Source organism: Orcinus orca, chromosome 4 (assembly GCF_937001465.1).
Source record: "Orcinus orca chromosome 4, mOrcOrc1.1, whole genome shotgun sequence".
Classification (NCBI taxonomy): Eukaryota; Metazoa; Chordata; class Mammalia; order Artiodactyla; family Delphinidae; genus Orcinus; species Orcinus orca.
In genome coordinates this window covers 78740563-78761579 of record NC_064562.1, presented here as the reverse complement: position 1 = coordinate 78761579, position 21017 = coordinate 78740563, and the positions used below count along the sequence as shown (strand labels likewise).

The following is a 21017-nucleotide window of genomic DNA, read 5'->3' as shown; positions in this document are numbered from 1 at the left end:
CGGCTGCGCGGAGGGACACCGCTGCCCGGAGCCGGGCAGGGGCAGTCGCCAGCGAGACCCCCTCTCGGTAACTCCTCGGCTGGTCCTCCGCGGAGCAGGCCCACAGGTGAGCGTTACCTGCCGAGTCCCAGCAGACCAGGAGCAACAGCCCCAAGCGCAGTGCCTCGAGCGCCATCCTCCCTCCGCGGCCGGCGGTCGGGTCCCTGCGCTCCAGCGCCCGTGCGACACGGAGAGTGCCCCCGGGTCGGACACGCGACAGGGTGGGGTGAAGGAGAGGCGAGTAAGAGGAGGAAGAACAGAGCAGGTAGGAGGAGGGGGGAGGGGCAGGAAAGGCGCGTGGGGGGGGAGGGGAAGGCAGAGGAGGGGTGGTGGCTAGCCCCCCATCTCCTCACCCCGCTGAGGATGAGAGTAAGCAGTTAGAGGGCCACCTCTCCCTGCAGCAAACCAGAACCTTGTAAGAGCCCTGGATAAGCTTGTGGGCTCTCAGTCAACCTGTTTCTTCAGCATCTGCTCTGTACCAAGCAGTGTTTGTGGCTGAACTTAAAAGCGTCCCTGCTGTCTGGAAGCTTTCCAGCTTTCCAGTGTAGGTGTTGGGGGAGAGGTAACAGAGGGAACTCCAAAACAAGTGAATACAATAATTTCGAAAATTAAGTGCTAGAGAGTTGAGAGTGGGGAGAAGACTTTCCATTGGGAGGTCAGGAAAGGCCTTTCAGAGGTAGTTGAGCTGAAAGCTGAAGGATGAGAAGGAAGCCTGGTGAAGACCCTGGGGACAAGTATTCCAGGCTCAAGGAAAAGCGAGTGCGGAAAACTAGAGGCAGGAACCAACTCAGTGTGTTCAGCTGGAGCCCTAGGTGAGGGAGGGGGAATGGGGAGGGAGATGGAACCACAAGGTCATGAACATGTGTGGTCATGTAGGCCATGATAAGGGGTTTGGATTTGTTCCTGTTGCAGTGGGAAGCCAGTGGAGGCTTTTAAGCAGGGGCATGGCCCTGATACTTACGTCTTAAGAGATTGGATGAAGAATGGAGGAGATAGGTAAGAGTGGAGGTGGGGGGGGGAGAAATTCGGTGGCTTTTACAGTAATCCAGGCAAGGAATGGTGGCAGCTTGAACTGGTTGCTAACAGGGGACTGGTGAGATGTGGTCAGATTCAGGATGTCTTTTGGAGGCAGAACCAATTGGAGTGAAGAGAAGAATTAAGGATGCTTCCTGGGATTTTGTCCTGAACAGATGGGTGTGTGGTGATGCCATTTCTGTGATGAAGAACTTTTGGAGAGGGTGCCTATTAGACCTCCAAGTGGACATGTAGACAAGGCAGTTGGCATTACAAATTTGGAGCTAGAGATATAAATGCAGAAGTCATCAGCATATCAATGGTATGCTGACCCAAAGCCCAGGGGAAGAGTACCGCGTGGGTCAGAGGTCAGAGCCCTGGGGCACTACTTTGTGCAGAACTCTGACAGATATGGAGAACAAGGAACAAGCCAGTGAAGAAGGAAGAAAACCAAACTAGAGTCTGGGGTTGCTGAACTGTGGAGCAGCAGTGCAACCATGTGAGTTGCTGCTGCAAGGTTGGGAATTAGGAGGACTGAGCATCATCATGAGCTCTGGCGAGATTGTAGTCACTGACGACCCTGATAAGATCTTTTTAAGAGAAGTGATGGGTTCCAGAGCCCAAATGGCTTGGTTGAAGGGATGAGGTGAGAAAGTGGTGACAGAGAGTGCAGACAGTCCTTGTGAATTTTGCTATGAAAGGGGAGCCAGAGGTGGGCAGTGAGTAGCCTATGAAACTTCCGAGTCTTCTGGGGATCATGTCAAAACCCCTCAAGTATCTTCCCACCTCCGTTGTCTTAGGAGGAAACCAAAGTTCTTACTATAGCCGCCAAGGCCTCTGCTGGTCTCTTACTGCTCTCCCCTGACTCACTCTTCCCCAGCCCCACCCTGCTCCCACCCTAGTGCCTTTGCACTTGCCTTTCCCTCTGCTTACATATCTATGGAGCTCCCTCCATCCCTTCCTTCTGTTGCAGCTCACATGTCCCCATATCAGAAGTGCCTTCCCTGACCATCCTATAAAACCATAGTGCCCCACCTTTCTATTCTCCTTAGCCTGCCTTATTTTCCCTCCCCCATAGGGTTTATCTCAACTTGACTTTTAAAAAAAATTTATTTATGACATCCTCATGTCAGTTCCTAAAGGGGAGTGATTCTTTTTTGGTTCATGGCGTATTTCCAGCACCTAGAAGAGTACTGCTCAACAAATATTTGTTAAATGAATAAATGGATTCCTACAGAGTCGGGACCTTAGCTTACCTAAAAGTATGGTCCACAGAAAAAAAAAAACAACAAACCACCAGCATGCATAAACAAAATGGCTCTTTGGTTAAGAAGGAATTAAACCTTGATTTCTGGTTTTGCATGCATTCATTTCTTAGTATAACATGGCTATAAAGAGTTTTGCAGTCAGATACTTGCTCTGCAAGTTACTTTACAAGCTCTTAATCCCAGAGCTTCCACTTTTGCCTTCCCCCTATAAAACGGGTATTATAATAATAGAATCTTGGGAGTATTAAATGAGAACATGTACATAAAGAACTTAGGACACAGTGGACTCAATAAATTTTTGTCTCTTGCCATCTTCTCCGTGATGGCGTCTGTAACAAAGACAGTTATTCAGTTTGTAAGTGATTATGTACCTGCCCCGAACTCACATAACATTGGCCACTGTGTTGTTACAGAGCTGGACATCACGAGCCTATAGGCAGTGACATTTTCTATTTCTCTTACTTCTCTAACCCTAGTGCCTAGCACTGTGCCTGACACAGCTCAAAAAATATTTGGTGAATAAGTAAATCTTTGAAATATTAAACTGACATCACAACAGGAAAGTAGACCAAAAAGAGGAAGACATAGGACCCAGGAAACAGGAATTCCAACCCAAGAGAGAAGCAAAGGAATTAGTAGGCAGCAGTATAGCAGTCCTAGAGTTCAGCCAATCCAGAATGGAACAAGCAAGAGGGCCCTGGAGGCAGGTTCTAGAGGAGGAAGTAGATAGAATAAGAAATGTGTCTTACAGTAATTGAGATGAGATTGACATCAAAGGGGTAAAGTTTAGGGATTGATGTGCAACAAGTACATAGAAAACTAAGCAAATAAAAAAGACAGTAATTGGCTTCAGGAAAAACAAAGTTGTTCAGTCATTGATCTATCCAAAAGTATGATTCACTATTTTGGGAGAATGGGAGGCGAAGAAGTGTGTATGTGGGTAATGCGAGTGATGGGAGGTATGACAGAGTTATGTCTTTCATAGTAAAAATCAAGGGATGAAATCTAAACCTGAAAAACCAAGAAGCAGCATTATATACATATTATTTAGAGATGGGAAGTTAACTGCTCAAATAATTAGTTAAAAGAGTACAAATTGGAGGGGCTTCCCTGGTGGCGCAGTGGTTGAGAGTCCGCCTGCCGATGCAGGGGACGCGGGTTCGTGCCCCGGTCCGGGAGGATCCCACATGTGGCGGAGTGGCTGGGCCCGTGAGCCATGGCCGCTGAGCCTGCGCGTCCGGAGCCTGTGCTCCGCAACGGGAGAGGCCACGGCAGTGAGAGGCCCGCGTACCACAAAAAAAAAAAAAAAAAAAAAAAAAGAGTACAAATTGGATTCTTCCAGGAATTGGAAAATGAGGCAGGAGGGATGGAGTACAAGCAGCCCACTGCTACTTTCTTAACAAACAGTGCATGTGTCATGGGCTGAACCGGGTCTCTGCCCCAAAGTTACATTGAGGTCCTAACACCAAGTACCTCAGAATGTGACCATATTTGGGGATTTAATTAAGTTAAAATGGTGTCATTAGAGTGGACCCTAATCCAATATGACTGGTGTCCTTATAAAAATATATTAGGACACAGACAACACAGAAGGATGAGCATGTGAGGACACAGAGAGAAGATGACCATCTGAAAGACAAGGACGGAGGCATCGGAAGGAAACAAACCTTGATCTTTGACATCTAGCCTCCAGAACTGTAAGATAATACATTTTTGTTGTTTAAGCTACCTGGTCTGTGATATTTTGCTAGGACAGCCCTAGCAAACTAATACAACATGTACAGTGTTTAAAAAATTAAAAGTATCATTTTGTATTACAAGAACAATATTTTAAGAAATTAGCAAAAAAAAGAAAGGTTATTCTGAGACTCATTCATCAATGACCTCTAAAAGTGACTAGTATAGTATGAGAACATTTATTTACTGATTATTTTTTTTTCCCTTGAGAAACTCCCTTTGACATATTGACTGATTCTACAATACATACAGATTTTTGTGGCTATTCAGCAAACCTTAATGAGAGGTTTAGAGATGAGAAATAATTTGCCCAAGGAGGCACAACAAGTTAGTACATTGGCAGATCTGTTTCTTTTCTGCCTCCTATATCTGTGTGTCAGTGTTGATCTGTGACATACTCCCTGGTTCAGTCCAGGTCTAGTCTGGAAAATACAGTCTACATCAAACAAAAAGATTCCTAAGCCCAAGCAGGTAGTTCACTCATTTGAAATAACATATGCCCTTCATCCACATTTCCGCATAATCACAGAAGTGGGACTAGGCCAAGTAAGTAACTCTATGAAAACTATCCTGTATTTCCTCCCTCAGCTCTTTGTTTAGTTGGGCTCAGCTCTATTTTATGATGTCTACTGCCATCTAGTGGAAATGAATTGACATTTTAACTAGTGCCTCATTTTTAGGGTACTTTAGTTTTCGAAGAGCTCTCTTTTTATCTTCACAATAACCTATGAAGTAGACATTGTTATTCCATTTTGCTTTAACTTTTTAGAAACACTTAATATTATTGAGCTTATTGTGCTTCAGACACTACACATGAATGATCTTATTTACTCCCCGTATCAATTTTTTTTTAATTTATTTATTTTAGGTTGCATTGGGTCTTCGTTGCTGTGCGCAGGCTTTCTTTAGTTGCAGCGAGCGGGGGCTACTCTTCTTTGTGTGTGCGGGCTTCTCATTGCAGTGGCTTCTCTTGTTGCGGAGCACAGGCTCTAGGTGTGCAAGCTTCAGTAGTTGTGGCACGCGGGCTCAGTTGTTGTGGCTCACAGGCTCTAGAGCGCAGGCTCAGTAGTTGTGGCGCAAGGGATTAGTTGCTCTGTGGCATGTGGGATCTTCCCGGACCAGGGCTCGGACCCGTGTCCCCTGCATTGGCAGGTGGATTCTTAACCACTGCGCCACCAGGGAACCCACCACCCTTATCAATTTTGTGTGATCTGTGCATATTGCCTATGTTGTTATCCCATTTACAGATGAGCAATCTAAGGCTTAGAGAATTTAAGCCTTAGATTTAAACCTCAGTAGGAATCAGGATTCAAACCCAGGAGAGGCACACATCACTAATACAAACCTTCTCCCCCTCCTTCTCCTTCTCCTTCTCCTCTTCCCTTTCCTCCTCCTCCATTTTCTTCTCCTCTCTCCTTCCCCTTCTTCATCTTCATCTTCATTATTGCAAACATTGTGATTATGTGCCAGGCATTTTCCTAAGTCCTGTACAGGTATTATATAACTTAATCCTCACAACAACTCTTATGAATTAAGTATAATTATTATTCCCATTTCATAGATGAGGAAATCAAGGCACAGAGCAGTTAAGCAAGTTAACTGAGGTCACCAGGTAGTGAAAGCGTAGCCAGAATTGGAACCCAGAGAATTTTGGGTTTTATTTTTATTTATTTATTTATTTATTTTTGGCCACGCCGCACAGCTTGTGAGATCTTAGTTCCCCGACCAGGGATTTAACCTGGGCTCTGGCAGTGAAAGTACCAAGTCCTAACCACTGGACCACCAGGGAATTCCCTGTTTTAATATTTTGTTTTCTAGCTTTATTGAGCTATCACTGACATATAACATTGTGCAAGTTTAAGTATACAGTGTGATGATTTGATACACATAATATATGTGAAATGATTACCACAAAATAGTTAACACATCCATCACCTCATATAATCACAAATTGCGTGTGTGTGTGTGTGAGATGAGAACATTTAAAATCTATAATCTCAGCAATTTTCAAGTATATGATACAGTATTGTTAATCGTAGTCACCATGCTGTACGTTAGATCCCCAGAGCTTTCTCATCTTATAACTGGAAGTTTGTACCCTTTGACCAACATCTCCCCATTTCCCCACCCATACAGCCCCTGGCAACCACCATTCTTATTCTCTATTTCTATGAGTTTGGGTTTCTTTTATATTCCATGTGTAAGTGAGGTCATACGGTGTTTGTCTTTCTCTGTCTGAATTGCTTCACTCACCACACCACAGGGCCCTCAGGGGAACCCCAGGGAGCATTATATTATTCCAGACCCCATGCTCTCAACAGTAAGCAGTTTCAGAAATAAAGTTAATTTGTCTCCTCATTACAAAATTAATACATATTTAGAAAACCAGAAAGAAAAAAATCACTCAAAATTCTGTCTCCCGGGACTTCCCTGGTGGTCCAATGGTTGAGACTCTGTGCTCGTTCCCAATGCAGGGGGCCCGGGTTCGATCCCTGGTCAGGGAACTAGATCCCACATGCGTGCTGCAACAAAGATCCCGCATGCCGTAACTAAGACCCGGCACAGTCAAATAAACAAATATTTAAAAAATAGGGCTTCCCTTGGTGGCGCAGTGGTTGAGAGTCCACCTGCCGATGCAGGGGACACGGGTTCGTGCCCCAGTCTGGGAAGATCCCATGTGCCGCAGAGCGGCTGGGCCCGTGAGCCATGGCCGCTAAGCCTGCACGTCTGGAGCCTGTGCTCCGCAACGGGAGAGGCCACAACAGTGAGAGGCCCACGTACCGCAAAAAATAAATAAATAAATAAATAAATAAAATAAAAAATTCTGTCTCCCAAACACAATCAAAATTAATATTTGGTGTCTTACTCCTAGCCATAATTCTAAGCTACTTTGATTTTAATATAGCTGTGATTGTACTATAAAAACCATTTTGGGCTGTTTCTTCTATTTAACGTTTTAACTTAGGCATTTCCAATATCCCCAAACTCTTCATAATTGTTACTGTGAATAGGTCCTTTATTAAGATTATAACTTGTGTAATGCCTTCTATGGGTCAGGTACTGGTGTAAGGAATTTCTATGTATTTATTCCTTTAATCTTCACAACAAACCCCTTAAGATAGAGAGTATTTTTAGCCCTATTTAGATGGGGAAACTGAGACACAGCTGGTAAGTGACGCAGCTTGGATATGAACCTCCACAGTCTATGCCATCATCTAACTAAGGAAGCAAGGATTTAAATTGTTTATATTTTGAATCAGTTACTAAAAAGCACATGGAGAAGCACTAACAGTTTTACCATTAAATTGTAAGAAACATTTATGCAAAAAATAATAATGATGGTGATTAATGTGTCGCTTATTAAAGAGGCAAAATTTGCATATAATTAGATAAAGCCCAGAAAATAGAGGAGAGTATTAATAGTCACCATTTATCAAGTAATAGCTATGTACTTTTACATATGTTATCCCTAATCTTCACTGTGACCCTGTGAAATAGTTAATATTATTTTCTGTTCATATGATGAGGAAAGGAAACCAGAGAGGAGTAATTTGCTCAAAATCACAAAGCTAATACGTGCTGAAGCTGGGTTCACTCACAGATTTTTTTACTTTAACCTTAAGTTCCCATCTGCAAGCTAAACTCTAGAGCTGCATTTTCTAATACTGTAGGAATTAGCCATGTGGCTATTGAACACTTGAAATGTGGCTGGTGTGAAGTGAGATGTGGTGTAAGGTTAAAATACACACTGAATTTAAAAAACTTAACAGAAAAAGGAGTGTAAAATATTTCAATGATTTTATATGGATTACACGTTGAAATTATAACCGTTTGTATTTATTGAGTTCAATTAACTATGATGACAATTAATTTCACATGTTTCTTTTCACTTTTAAATGTGGCTGCTAGAAATTTCAGATTACACACGTGGCACACATATTGCTATTGCTTAGTGCTGCCATAGACCAGCACCTCTTAAACTTTAATGTGCAGATGAATCACTTGGGGATCTGAATTAAAATACAGATTCTGGGCTTCCCTGGTGGCGCAGTGGTTAAGAATCCACCTGCCAATGCAGGGGACACGGGTTCGAGCCCTGGTCCGAGAAGATCCCACATGCCGCGGAGCATCTAAGCCCGTGTGCCACAACTACTGAAGCCCGCATGTCTAGAGCCCATGCTCTGCAGCAAGAGAAGCCCGCGCATGGCAATGAAGCGTAGCCCGGGCTCACTGCAACTAGAAAAAGCCCGTGTGCAGCAACTGAAGACCCAAAGCAGCCAAAAAAATAAAAAACAATAAATCAATAAATTAAAAAATAAATAAAATAAAATACAGATTCTGATGCAGGAAGTCCAGGGTAGGACCTAAGATTCTGCGTTTCTAACGCACTCTCAATGAAACCAATGCTGCTGGTCCAGGTGGAACACGTTGAGGAGCAAGGCTCTAGGTGGGAGGGAGGCGGGGGAGATCAGCATTAGAACCCTTAGCAACACCTGTGTTTGGGGGACTAAAGGGAGGCTCCAACGCGGGGAAGGGGAGAGGTGGCCTGAGAAGGTCCTTGCAGAGCCAGGACGGTGTGTTGTTGGGGAGGCCAGGGTGGCAGCATGTCGAGGCGAAATAATCAACAGCAACGCCTGTGGAGAGACTAATCGGGGCCTTGCTGGTTTGTCGACGAAGAGGCCACTGATGAACGCAGCGAGGACAGTTTCCGTGAGTAATGAAAACGGGAAGCAGATGTCAGAATGTTGGGGAATAGGACAAGTGGACCTGGTCGCTCTCTTTTTTCCTAGAACGACAGGGAAAAAACAGTAGCTAAGGCTGATGTCAGGGGCAAGTGAGAGAAAGTGGGATGAGGAGTGTAATGGATTATGGGGACACTTGTTTGGTTTGATTTTGCAGGGGGGAGACCTGAGTCTATGACTTATGCAGAAAGGGAACGGTGTGAGGGAGAAGTTGGCCCAGAGAACATGGGCAACTTCTCTCCTAAGTAAAGGAACGGCCTCACTGAATGTCAGCTGTGAGGCCGTGCCAGGAATAAATATGACACAGCCTCTAGCTTCGAGGATCTCACAGTCTCGAGTACTAAGAGACCTGTGTGCCCCTTCCGTGAAGCCCTGAGAAGGCAGTAAAGCTGGCATGGATTAGTGATGAGCTATGTTTTCTAAATGAAGCCCAATTCAAAAAAAAATATGGTCCCCAATTTTCCTCACAGTTACATTTAAGCATTCTATATTTCTTGTATGGTCAGGCCACCCAAGATGGCTGTTCTCTTGCTCTCTGTACATCCCCTGCTGACCAGTACCTGCTTCACCTATACCCTACTCACCTGACCGACCTTCATAGGTTCTTGCCGGGGCCCCAGCTGGTGATTGTTCTTATCAAAGGGGCAGTGAGGGGTGGGCCTCTCTGCTGGTTTCCCTGCTGATGAGCCAGCCTGACTTAATTCCCCCTGTAACTGGTAACCTCCCTTCCCCCTCCCCACGCAGTCTGTCACCACGTCCTGCCCGCCGTAGGACACACAAGGTGGGGGGGGGGTCACTCCAGGACCTTGCTTCAGATGCATAAGCTCCCCCCATCCATTAAATCATTGATGTCTGTCGCTGACTCCGGGCTTTTTCTTTGGTCTAGAAGCTGGGCAAGTACAGGCCTTGTAGACCTGAGGGGTACAGCCCAACATTCTCCATCACATCAAAATGAAGGGTTTTATGTTTTAGGCTAAAATTTCACAAACAACTTCACTAGTAACACCCACTGCAGTGACCTTGGTGACAATGAAACTGTGCACCTCAGATTGGGACTTGAACCCATGTGGCCGGTACTCGAACCCAGCCAAAACCCACGGTCTTCCAAGTGAGATCACACACCTGTTTTCAGGACTTAATGAAGCTCAGATTCCTGATGTCTCATCACAGAAAGAATTCAGTGAAAGACAAAGTGATAGGTAAGAGGTGGATTTATTTAGAGAGAAACACACTCCACAGATGGAGTGTGGGCCATCTCAGAAGGTGAGAAAGGCATGGGGAGAAACACACTCCATAGACAGATGTGAGCCATCTCAGAAGGTGAGAAAAATACCAGGGTATGGGGTTGTCAGTTTTTAGAGGGGTGGGTAATTTCATAGGCTAATGAGTGGGAGGAGTATTCCAGCTATTTCGGGAAGGGGTGGGGATTTCCAGGAATTGGGCCACCGCCCACTTTTTGATCCTTATGGTCGGTCTTGGAACTGTCATGGCACCTGTGGTGTGTCATTTAGCTTGCTGATGTGTTACAGTGAACATATACTGAGGCTCAAGGCCTATTGGAAGTCAACTTGTCCGCCATCTTGGACCCATTTGGTTCTAATCAGTTTGTCTTGTCCTCCCGCTATGTCATTCTTTCAAAGGTTGTGCCCTGCCCCCTTCCCTCCTGTTTCAACAACACCAAGTCTTTGAAGAAATGTTGAGTGAGGTGACACCACGTGGGGTTGGTGAGGTTATGACATAGAGGCAGGGAAGAGATTTGGCGTCAGGATACCGTCACAGACCAGGAACGACCAAAAACCTGTGGCCCCTCGGAAAAGGCTACTTTTGGTGGCAACTGGAGGAGGCGGGGGTCTTGTCCTTTTAGTGGGAGCACATGGCGGGTATGGAGTGAAGTGGCAGTGTGCCAGGCCAGAGTGAGGGGGAGGGGATGCTGGTGCAGGCGCAAAAGAGAGATTTCTCCCTCCCTTATCTCCTTGTCAGCCGCCTAAAAACAGTTAAAAGAGAAATCCATATCAGGCCCCACCCAGCCCATCTTCTGAATAAGCTCTGCAGTCCATTCAGTTGCTGTAGAGATTCCTAGAAGGGTTAAAGGTCAATCCTCCAATTCTGTCCGGAAACCAGCCCACCTGGTGGTTTGTGTAACTATTGTCCCATTGTGTCACATTCTTATGCAAATATTCTGAAGCACAGCAATCAAAGAACCAGCCACAGGGAGTAAACAAACTTTAAACACACAATGAAGATGCTCATCCCTCTTCAGGATTTTGTTTTTTTAAATTTTTATCGGAGTATAGTTGCTTTACAATGTTGTGTTAGTTTCTACTGTACAGCAAAGTAAATCAGCTATACGTATACATATATCCCCTCTTTTTTGGATTTCCTTCCCATTTAGGTCACCACAGAGCACTGAGTAGAGTTCCCTGTGCTATACAGTGGGTTCTCATTAGTTATCTATTTTATACATAGTATCAATAGTGTTTATATGTCAATCCCAATCTCTCAATTCATCCCACCGCCCCTTCCCCCTTGGTATCCATAAATTTGTTCTCTACATCTGTCTCTATTTCTGCTTAGTAAATAAGATAGTCTATACCAATTTTTTCAGATTCCACATATATGCATTAATATACGATATTTGTTTTTCTGACAAGAGCACAGAATCATGGAGCTCTTTGGAGATTCACCTCCAGCACCTTGGCTTCCTGGGGGCTCAACTGCCTCCTAGCCCTGGGCCAACCCTTCTCTGCCAGCTCTCTGGGTCCTTCTTCCTCCCTGAGACAGTCTGAGCCTTTTTTTTTTTTCCGGTACGCAGGCCTGTCACTGCTGTGGCCTCTCCCATTGCGGAGCACAGGCTCCGGACGTGCAGGCTCAGCAGCCATGGCTCACGGGCCCAGCCGCTCCGCGGCATGTGGGATCTTCCCGGACCGGGGCACGAACCCGTGTCCCCTGCATCGGCAGGCGGACTCTCAACCACTGCGCCACCAGGGAAGCCCTAGTCTGAGCCATTTTAAAGCAGCCTGGCTCAAATAAAGGAAGAGCCATTCCTGTTCTTTCCCTCAAGGATGAGTGTTTACACAGGCAGACATGGAGCGTTTAGAAGTGGTTCTTTTAACATGTCTCTGGAGAATGACCTACTTCTGTAATGACCTGTCCAACACACCAAAGAAGCCCAGCCACTTATGCACCTTCAACAGTTTTCTGACACCTTAATAATTAAGGCCCATGCACCTCACCAAGGTGATTTTAAAAAACCTTTGTTTCCTTGAAACTTTCCTGCTTAAAGCCACTGTCTCACCCTGGTTAAGCTTCCTCCCCTCAGCCTCCTCCCCAGCCTCCCAAGTGCACCTTCATCTCCAAAAACCAGGCTCCAGTTTGTCAGCGTGTAAAAGCCCTGCCAAGCCCTGGCCCTTCCCTGAAGCGTGTCTGAAATTTCAACATTCTCCAAAAGGCACACCTAGCCCTCATGAATGACTTCTTTCTCTTCACTCCTATGGTTATTTTGTAAAACATCCACACTCACAGTGGCTAATTCAGAAAATATTTATGAAGGCTTACTGCATGCCCGGAGATTTTAACGGTGCACTAACAATTCCAAGATGTATAAAGTGGTCAGTCCTATTCCCACAGAGCCTGAAGATCACTGAGGGAAAATGACATGTAAACATATTACTGTATGGTAGGTGCTATGTTTGGGATATTCCCCAAGTACCATGAAAATCCATCCCAGCCTTGAGGGCCCTAAAAAGGCTTTCTGGAAAGGGAATGGGGAAGGGCATCCCAGGCAGGAAGTAGACAGGCAAAGGCCTAGAGAGGGGTCTTAGCCTAGTTAAGAACACCATTGGGTCAGCTAGGCTGGAGGGCAAGGGGAGGGTGGGATGAGGCTGGAGTGGAACTCAGGGTCCAAAGGGTGAAGGATCTTTTCAGCCACGTTCAGGAGTTTGGTCTTGATCCCTCAGGCATGTGGGCCATTTAAGAAAATTCCTCTGTGGCGGGCTGAATGCATTGGTTGGGGTGATGGGACTGCAAGAATGAAGGTGCATCACATGGGATCTGACACAAATAGGAACCAGGCGAGTATTTCTTCCACGAGGAGGCAGCTAGAAGCCTGTGAGGTTACCCAGATGAGAGATGACTGAGGCCTAAGCTCAACAGATGACTGTCTTCAGAGTATTTGTTTCTTCACTTGTGTATGCGTGTGTGTATGTTTCTCCTTCGTTGGAATGGAAGCCCTGAGATGGCATTTCTGTCTTGTTTACTGCTTATTATAAGCCCAGGACTTACAGTGGCGCCTTGACCCTAAGAGGCACTCAATAAATAGGTGAATGAAGGAATGAGAACAGCTGACAGTTGATTTGACAGGTGACTGATTGGGGTGGGGGGAGAGGTAGAGGGAGGCAGGACTGCCTGCAGTCCCTGCCCCAATGCCATGACCCCTGAAATGAGGCCCCCTCAGAGTTGGTGACTTTTAGTTTCCTATTGCTACTGTAACAAATGACCACATGCTTAAAACAACACACATTTGTTCTCTTCCACTTCTGGAAGTCAAATGTCCAAAATTAATTTGACTGAGCCAACACAAGGTATTAGCAGGTCTGGCTCTTTCTAGGGATGTAGGGGAGAATCTAACTTTTCTAATTTCTGGAGGCTGCCTGCATTCCTTGACTCCTGGCTCCCTCCTCAAATCGATCCAACCCCTTGTTTCCATCCTCAGGTCTCCTACTTGCTATTTTGTACTCAAATCCCCTTCTGCCCGCCTCTTATAGGGACACCTGACTATGTTCAGACCCATCTTGATAATGCAGGATAGTGTCTGCCTTTCAAAGTCTTCTATTTAGTCACATCTGCAAAGTCCCTTTTGCCATATAAGATGACATTCACAGGTTCTGGACATTAGGACGTGGATATCATTGGGGGCCATTATATCAGCCTATGACAGTGACCAGCACGTGAGGTGGTTACTGGGTGCTTGAGTTGAGCCCCCGTTGAGGTTGGTAGGACTGAACCTCTTCACCTGAGAGTGTTTAGGAGCACAGCCTGGAGCCAGACTGCCCAGATTCAAAGCTCTGCTATTCATTAGCTGTGTGACCTTGGGTAAGTTACTTAACCTCTCTGTGCCTCAGTTTCCTCATCTGTAAAATAGAGACTAGCTGCCACACAAGGTTGCCGGGATGAGTTAATACAAAAAAAAGGCATGCAGGTAGACTAATGCTAGTCACACAGTAAGCCCTCAGGAAGTGTTGGCTACTTGGGATAGACCAAGGGAAAACCTGCAGATGCCCTGATCCCACTTCTCAGCGTGAGGTGTGTCAGCAACTGAACCCTGAAGAAGCAAACTACCCTGGGCATCTGAAGCCTCTCCTATGCTGGGGAGATTGAATGACTTGGAGGTGGTGAAGCAGGACATTGCTACTCAGAACTCCTCCATTGAATCTCCCCATTTCAGATAATCTTTCTATAATAAAAGTCAACACAAATGTATGCCACGTGCTAACTTAAGTACTTTTAATATTTTGAATCCATGTAATTCTCACAACAACCATATGTTATAGGAACTGTGATTATGTCCATTTTACAGTTAGGAAGATTGAGGACCAGAGACCAAGATTCACTGCGGGAACAGTCTGGCCAAAAAGCTGCCTTTAGCTCCCTCTACTGTGGGATACTCAGAGCAGCCACTGTGAAGAATCATTTCTCAACGATCGATCCCTACATCTTTAGGTCACTAAATCCCAGGCTGTTTCTGAATAGGCTGGGCCCACACATGCCCATATTCTCGAGGAACTGAGGGCAGGTCATGTCTGGCTCTTTTCAATAGCCTTAATGGAGGCTGAGCCACACCTTCAACCAAAGCTCAGATAATCGGTGAATTGCCCCTGGATTAGTGCCCTTTTCTGTGTAACAAATTACCCTAAAGCATAGCAAGTCAAAACAACAAAACAAACATCATTTCAGCTTCTGTGGGTCAGGAACCTGGATCCGGTGTCGTTGGGTCTTTTGGCTCAGGATCTCTCACAAGGAAGCAACTATATTGTCAGGAATGTAGTCATCTCAAGTCTTGACTAGGTGAGGATCCACTTCTAAGCTCACTCGTGGCTGTTGTTAGGCTTCTGGTCTTTGCTGACTGTCAGCCAAGTCAATAGTTCCTTGTCATGCAAGTGTTTCCATAGAGCTGCTTACACCATGGCAGCTGGCTTCCCCCAGAGTAAAGGCTGAGAGAGAGGAACGTGAACACCTCCTCAGTACAATATTTAGGAGGAGAGTAGAGGAGAGCAGACAGAAGGAATTAAGGTAGGAGGCGAGGACAACCCAAAGGACTGGTGAGATGGCTTGATCCTCAACATTTTTCTTTGTATAGTTTAGGCAGACTCAATATGAAAAAACTATATAACTTTAAAGGAAAAATAGCACAAAGTTCAGGAATCCACCATGTAGCAAGAAATGAACAGATTCTCAATATGAAAAACATGCAAGCATAATTTTTAAATGGATAAAACTGAAGTCTAGGGGCTGCCGTGAAATACAAGACCATTGGAACAGATGGAAATCATCAATGACATTATGCAGCAGGTGGAGAAAGGAAAGTTAACCCCTGGAAAATATGAGTCAGAATTTGAAGGCTGTAAGGCTGTGGTATACATTTTAATGGAGAAAAGTTGTACCTTCCTGTTTTGATGTTAGGGTTCACAATTAAAGATACTCTCGGGAGTCATTTGTGTGTACAGAATTACATTCCATGTACCCTGAGTCCTGTGCACGAGTGGCTTTCAGACACTTTTGAAGTGGACAAAGAGTTAGAAATACATTTTACATAGCAACTGAGGTGCACACACTCACACATGTAACAGGGAAGAGCCAATCAGACTACATGTTGGATCTGTTTCTTTTACTTTAACCTTTGCTTTCTGTGCTTTTGTTCACTAAAAGGATACTGTCTCTACATAATGGCCTGCCTCGGGGAACCCTGCCCCTCTGCCTGAATGTTAAACCAAAGTGCCTTTGTGCAGGGAAACATCCAGACCCTGTCCACCTGTGGGTGGCTGCAAGAAAGAAGAAATTAACACATCCCCTCCCCGAGGCTGGCCATTCCAGGGGATAGTTGCAAAACTTAGTGCCTTTTTACTTTACTTCCTCATCTGCTCCCCCTCTCTGAGCTGTAAAAGAAACTGGCATCCAAACCCCGATAAGATGGTTATTTTGAGACATTAGTCTGCCATCTTCTCGGTCTGCTGGCTTTCCGAATAAAGTCGTATTCCTTGCCCCAGCACCTCGTCTCCGATTTCTTGGCCTGTTGTGTGGTGAGCAGAGTGAGCTTAGACTTGGTGACACACACACAACAGAAGTACAAGTTTTATGAAAACGATATTTACCCTTATTATGTGCTCAGATTTTTATATTCTATTTTAAAATTCTGGTCAAGATCCACTACACAGATTTCATGAACATTTAATAGATTGTAAACATGCAGGTTGAAGAATACTACTCTTGGGAGAATTTTAGCCAGTTTCATCCTGAATTATAGAGAATGGTCAGGATAAAGCCACAAAGCCCATTTACATTAACTGACTTCCCCATAGGGAAAAGGAAGAAAATCAGGTGTGAAATAAACATTTTATCTTAAAGATTTTTTTTTCATTTTTATTCTTTTTTTTTTTACCATTTTTAATTGAAATATGGTTACTTTACAATGTTATTTTAGCTTCAGGTGTACAGCAAAGTGATTCAATTATATATACATTATATATATTATATAATATATATATAATTCAGAGTCTTTTCCATTATAGGTTGTTACAAGACGTTGACTATAGTTCCCTGTGCTATACAGTAGGTCCTTGTTGTTTATTTTATACATAATACTGTGTATATGTTAATCACAAACTCCTAATTTACTTCCCCCCCACCCCCTGCTATCTCCTCTGGTAACCATAAGTTTGTTTTCTACATCTGAGTCTATTTCGGTTTTGTAAATAAGTTCATTTATATTATTTTTTTAGATTCCACATATAAGTGATATGCTATAATATTTGTCTTTGTCTGACTTACTTCACTTAATATGACAATCTCTAGGTACATCCATGTTGCTCCAAATGGAATTATTTCATTCTTTTTCATGACTGAGTAATATCTTAATAATGCATAAAGTTGAACCAAGTACTTAAAAATGTTTTTCTATATCTGTGCTTATTTCCCCATTCTAATTTTTTATTTTGTGTATCATTTTGTTTTCTTTTTTCTTTGGTTAGCAGTTTATTGCTTTTCAAAGAATTCAGTTCTTGGGTTTATTTATTAGTTCTATAATTTTTCAATTCTCTAATATGTTAATATTTGTATTCATCCTTTATTTTTGCTTTCCTTAGGTTTATTCTGTTTTTCTGTTAAATTTGAAAAATTCAATGCCTAATTTATTTAATTTTTCTTGTGTGAGTTATCTATTGCTAATTATTGCTAATAAATTACCCTAAAACTTGGTGACTTAAAATAACATACATCTATCATCTCACAGTTTCTGTGGGTCAGAAATCCAGATTTCACCTGCCCTCTGCTCCAGGGTCTATTGTGAGGCTGCAATAAAAGTGTCAGTCATCTCCAAGTTCAGCTGGGACAGAACTTCCAAGCTCACCCAGTGGTTGTTGGTAGGAATCAGTTCCTCTCTGGCTGTTGGTCCAAGTGGTTGTTGGTAGGAATCAGTTCCTCTCTGGCTGTTGGAAACTAAGGTTTCCCTTAGTTCCTTGACAGGAAGCCTTCTCCATCAGGGTAGGCATGGGAGAAAAGCCAGGGACAAAAACACAGTAAGATGAAAGTCAGTCCTTTGTAATGAAGAAAGCAAGAATTTGTCACCCCAAAATATTGCCTCTTTGATATAAAAATCATTTTGAGCTCAAGGCAATTGAGAAGAAGCAAATACAGGAAAAGCTCTCTGCCCTTCCCTTATTTTCCTAAAAGCAGGACATAAATTTTCAAAGGTGTCCCTCTCCTCTCTCTACCAGGAAAGATAAAAAATATCAGACAGCTTTAGGCTCATATCAGCCTGGAGCTGGCACCAGAGGAATCTACATAACCAACTTTACTAACTAGCCTTTATCTGCCATTGGTTCCTCATATATTTACCTTTCCTTGGAAGTCTAAAACAATTTTCCTTTGTCCTGTCATTTCTCTACAAATTTATTGTTCTTTGTTGAAGATGCTGTGTAAGCCAGATTTCTAAGCCACCTCTTGGAGTTACTCTTTCCCTGAGTCTCTCCCAGGTATATATGAGATATACATGTTAGTAACTTCAGTTTTCCTCTTGTTAATCTGTCTTTTGGTACAGAGGTCCCAGCTAGAATTTAGAAGGGTAGAAGGAAAAGATTTTTTTTCCTCCCCTACAGAAACCTAATGACAAAAGGAAGCTTCAATCCATCTCTGTCACCATGTTCTATTCATTAAAAGGGAATCATTACGTGTAGCCCACACTCCAGGGGAAAAGATTACACAAGGGTGTGAATTCCGGGAGGCAGGGACCACTAGGATTCATGTCAGAACTCCCTACTTCACTTATATACAATTGATCCTCAGGCACTTTTGCCTGAGGCTGTACAAGAAGGCTGTACATCGTTCACAGACATGCAGAGCAGCAAAAAATTTGAGTTAGCTGATATGTTTGTTCCCAGATGGGGTTGAACAAGGTGAAACTCTGCCTTCTTGCTTTAGCTCTCATACTGTAAAGTGTCCCTTCCACAGTCTATTTAGTGCCACATTTTTGTGTTTTTTGGTGGTGATTTCCATATTTATGCCCCCCCCCATGTTAAGTACTGAGCTATTGCCTAGTATTCCCAAGTACAAGAAACTTGTGATGAGCCTTAAGGAGAAAACACATGTGATAGATGAGCTCTACTCAGGCATGAGTTAAAGTGCTGTTGAACATGAGTTCAATGTTAATCAATCAAAAATGTATACGTTAGGGGACTTCCTAGCGGTCCAGTGGTTAAGATTCCGAGCTTCCACTGCAGGGGGTGCAGGTTCGATCCCTGGTCAGGGAACTAAGATCCCACATGCTGCACAGCCCCACCCCCGCAAAAAAAGTGTATGTTAAAAAAGATGTCTTTAAACATAAACACCCATAAAACTAGTTTATGTATTAATTGTTTGACAGAAATGTTGTGACCAGAGGCTCATAGGAAACTAACCCTGTATTTTCCCTAGAGCAATGGTTCAGTATTCACTAATGCAGTGTTTGTGGCCACTTTATAGAACATAACTACTATAAATAATGTGGATAGGCTCTATGAGTGTTTGTATTTAAGACTATGATTTTCTTCTGAGGTGGGCTTTTTATGCATCTCAGAATTCTGATATGTGGAGTGTGCCTGTTACTAAGCTTTTATCAAACCCAGAAAGAATTGCTTTCCAACTACCTTGAATCCTATATGTTAGTGGTTTTGAAACCTCTGTGCTGGGCTTTGTGATGTCGGGACTAGAACTCTACAGCTTACATTCATTCTTTGTCAGCTGGCTGCTGTTAGGTTCTGCCAATAGGGGGCACTATAGGGAGACTTGAAGGCAGGAGGAGGAAGCAGGAACTTTGGTCCGCAATGTTCCTTTACCCTGGCAGAAGCAGCAGCTAGTTTCAGCCTCCAGACATTTTTCCAGGCTCCCTGAACCACTGTAGCCCTCAGAGCCCTGAGTCTCAGCTCTGTGGAGCCCTTCCTAGAACATGGCAGATGCTACCTGCAGGCTTTACCTCAGAGTTATCTCAGTGTCCCTTTCCTTTTTTTCAGACCTTTAAGGTCTGTATAACTAATTTAATTTCCAAGTTAAATTCTCTCTGTTGAGCTACCTACTACGGTTTCAATTTTCTTGGAACTTAATTGATACATAGAGGTTTCTTTAACTTTTTTTTTTTTTTTTTTTTTTTTTTGCGGTACGTGGGCTTCTCACTCTCCCGTTGCGGAGCACAGACTCCGGACGTGCAGGCTCAGCGGCCATGGCTCACGGGCCCAGCCGCTCCGTGGCATGTGGGATCTTCCGGGACCGGGGCACGAACCCACGTCCACTGCATCGGCAGGCGGACTCTCAACCACCGCGCCAGCAGGGAAGCCCTAACTTTTTACTTTAAAATAATTTTATACTTACAGAAAAGTTGCAGAATAGTACAGAAAAATTCTGTATACCCTTTACTCAAATCCATCATTTTGTTTCATTGAGGTGAAACTCACATAATATAAAAGTAACCATTTTAAAGTGAACAAGTCAGTAGCAGTCAGTACAATAAAATGAATCGATCAACTTTTATCATTTTCCCACGTTTGTTTTATAATTCACTATCTATCTCTATAAAGCACATATGTATGGATGCATAATTTTGCATAATATTATTTCTCCTGAAACATTCGTAAGTTGCATACATCACACTCCTTTACCTCTTACTACAATTACATGTACTTTTTAAGAATACATTTGTATATAACCATTGGTACATTACTTGAATCTATAATCCATATTACAATTTTGCAAAATATCCCAGCAATATCCTTTACAATATTATTTTTCCCCATTAGTTCAGGACACAGTCCAGGATGACACATTGAATTTAGTTGTTATGTCTCTTTTATTTTATTTATTTATTTATTTATTTTGAAGATTCACGTCTTTATTTAAGCACACATACACCTTTTGTAGGGTTGCAAAATTCAGTTCTTGATGCACGCAATTTTTGCTCCCTTTTTACCATTACTGCAATTGTGATTTGTAACCCGTTATATCCATTAATAACTGTGACTTTTTCTTTTTTTCTTTGATTTTTTTTAACATCTTTATTGGAGTATGATTGCTTTACAAATGGTGTGTTAGTTTCTGCTGTATAACAAAGTGAATCAGCTATACATACACATATATTCTCATATCTCCTCCCTCTTGCGTCTCCCTCCCACCCTCCCCATCCCACCCCTCTAGGTGGTCACAAAGCACCAAGCTGATCTCCCTGTGCTATGCGGCTGCTTCCCACTAGCTATCTATTTTACGTTTGGTAGTGTACATATGTCCATGCAACTCTCTCACTTCATCCCAGCTTACCCTTCCCCCTCCCCGTGTCCTAAAGTCCATACTCTATGTCTGTGTCCTTATTCCTGTCCTGCCCCTAGGTTCATCAGAACCAGTTTTCTTTTAGATTCCATATATATGTGTTACCATACAGCATTTGTTTTTCTCTTTCTGACTTACTTCACTCTGTATGACAAAC

General features: G+C 43.6%; 1 protein-coding gene across 2 annotated transcripts in view; it reads right to left on the bottom strand.

The window, feature by feature from the left end:
• Nucleotides 1–21017, bottom strand: part of SPINK2 (serine peptidase inhibitor Kazal type 2) — a 208017-nt gene that overhangs the window by 6679 nt on the left and 180321 nt on the right. Inside the window, exon 1 of one of the 2 annotated variants that reach the window (XM_049709338.1) lies at nucleotides 118–322. The exons of the other annotated variant lie outside the window; for it this stretch is intronic. Within the exon in view, the coding sequence (XP_049565295.1) occupies nucleotides 118–175 (58 nt within the window). The 5' untranslated portion in view covers nucleotides 176–322. Of the gene's footprint in view, nucleotides 1–117; nucleotides 323–21017 lie in introns of those variants that run through there. 2 annotated transcript variants of the gene reach the window in all.